A 2,150-nucleotide genomic window follows, 5' to 3' on the forward strand; every position below is an offset into this window, starting at 1 on the left:
ACCCCCTTTGTTTTATCCTTTTATTATCATTGGTCCATTCTCATCCACCGTCCACAAATCACAAGTGCCATCGTGCGTTCAAATATTCTCCCAAATCCACCATCATCCTCAGCTCCATTTCACTTCAGATCCAAAACATCAGAATCCACAAAACCCCAATTGGCCATGGTGGAGGCACAAAAATGGACCACCAGAAGAATGAGCCATCCGAGGTTGTCAGCCCTCGACACCGCCGACCAACAACAAGTCCTCCTCGACATCCCTCCGACACCACCGGCAGACCAGCGTAACAACCACCACAACAACCACCTTGTGGTCACCGTGCTCATCATCGCATCATGGTACCTCTCCAACATCGGTGTCCTCCTCCTCAACAAGTACCTCCTCGCCTTCTACGGCTTCCGTTACCCAATCTTCCTCACAATGCTCCACATGATCTCCTGCGCCGTCTACAGCTATGCCGCCACCACCTTCCTCCGCCTCGTCCCCTCCCAGCAAATCCACTCCACCAAACAATTCCTCAAGATCCTCGCCCTCACCGCCATCTTCTGCTTCTCCGTCGTCTGCGGCAACACCTCCCTCCGCTACATCCCCGTTTCGTTCAATCAAGCCATCGGCGCCACCACCCCCTTCTTCACCGCCGTCTTCGCCTTCATCATCACCTGTAAGCGCGAGACCGCCGGGGTTTACCTCGCCCTCTTGCCAGTCGTCCTCGGAATCGTCGTCGCTAGCAACAGCGAGCCCCTCTTTCACCTCTTCGGATTCCTCGTCTGCCTCGGCTCCACCGCGGGGCGTGCTCTGAAATCGGTGGTGCAGGGGATTTTGCTAACCTCCGAATCGGAGAAGCTTCACTCCATGAATCTCCTTCTCTACATGGCTCCCATGGCTGCGCTGATTTTGCTACCTTTCACTCTCTACATTGAAGGGAATGTGCTCTCTCACACCATTGAGAAGGCGAAGGGTGATCCCTTTATCGTGTTCTTGCTTGTGGGGAACGCCACCGTTGCTTATTTGGTGAATTTGACGAATTTTCTGGTGACAAAGCATACCAGTGCTTTGACATTGCAAGTTTTGGGGAATGCTAAGGCTGCTGTGGCGGCTGTTGTTTCGGTTTTGATATTCAGGAACCCTGTCACGGTGATGGGAATGGCGGGGTTCGGCGTTACAGTCATGGGTGTGGGGCTGTACAGTGAGGCCAAGAAGAGATCCAAAGTTACAACTCATTGATGAATACTCACACAGATAATATACTTCTCAACATTGATTCCTTTTCATTTTTTGGATTTTCATAGAGGCATAAAGTTTTTTCTTATAATGTTGCACAATTTTGCTTTGGTTTAATTGTCCTTTTGAGGAGTTGGATCTAGTTCCAGCTATTGGTCACACTGTATAGGAAGAAACAGAAAAGGGAAATGGTTACTTCACCTATGTTCTTTTTCTCTTGCCCATTTTGTAAAATGCTTATTGCCCTCTGGCAACTTACATAAAGGATTCAGAGAAAAGAAAAAGCACCTTTGTGCATTTGGTGAGGGAGGAAAATTCTGCTTCCCTCCATTTTGTCAATCACAAGCTAATGTTACAAACTTTAAGTAATCAGTTTGTCCTTTATGATTTTGCAATTGTGAAACTTTTGGAGCTTTGGTTGGGTCTTGTTAGCTTTAAGTTCACTTCTGATTGATTTGTGAGCTGAGTATAAATTACTTGCATTGTTTGCCTTCTTAAGCTGATACTTGTTAGTCATCTAAGGTTGAACTCCTCAGCAACCTGCTTCATAATTACTGATGTACAAATGTTAATAGTTCAAACATGGGGTATGCACTTGTGTACTGATTGGTTTGTGCTAAGGGCTTGTATTTTGGTTTCGTATTGCTTTGCATTCCAAAGCAATTCAAAAAATTATCAATGAACTTGATTGAACAAATTGAATTGGTATGAGTTGAGCTGATTTCCATACTTTATTTGCTGGTTCTTATGGTGAACATAGATGTAAATAACAATTCAGTTCAATCAATCAAGTTTACTGATAAATTTTTTCTTGCTATGGAGGGAAGGAACCTCAATTCGTTCAGGAACCAGCACACCAAGCTATGGAGGGAAGACTCTAGACCATTCCCATGCCAACTAATTATGTTATTTTAAGTTTTTAACAT

At 45.3% G+C, this 2,150-nt stretch overlaps 1 protein-coding gene across 1 annotated transcript; it reads left to right on the plus strand.

Annotated features, from left to right (window-relative positions):
- On the plus strand, positions 1-1,611 carry LOC130713968 (probable sugar phosphate/phosphate translocator At1g12500). Its single transcript, XM_057563792.1, has one exon. The coding sequence runs from the start codon at positions 166-168 to the stop codon at positions 1,225-1,227; it is 1,062 nt and encodes a 353-aa protein (XP_057419775.1). The 5' UTR covers positions 1-165; the 3' UTR covers positions 1,228-1,611.
- The last annotated feature ends 539 nt before the right edge of the window (positions 1,612-2,150 follow it).

The sequence above is a fragment of the Lotus japonicus genome, chromosome 4, assembly GCF_012489685.1.
Source record: "Lotus japonicus ecotype B-129 chromosome 4, LjGifu_v1.2".
Taxonomy (NCBI): domain Eukaryota; kingdom Viridiplantae; phylum Streptophyta; class Magnoliopsida; order Fabales; family Fabaceae; genus Lotus; species Lotus japonicus.

What these genes read in the sequence shown, in the direction of transcription:
- LOC130713968 (XM_057563792.1), top strand. Translation starts at nt 166, where the DNA reads ATGGTGGAGGCACAAAAATGGACCACCAGAAGAATGAGCCATCCGAGG.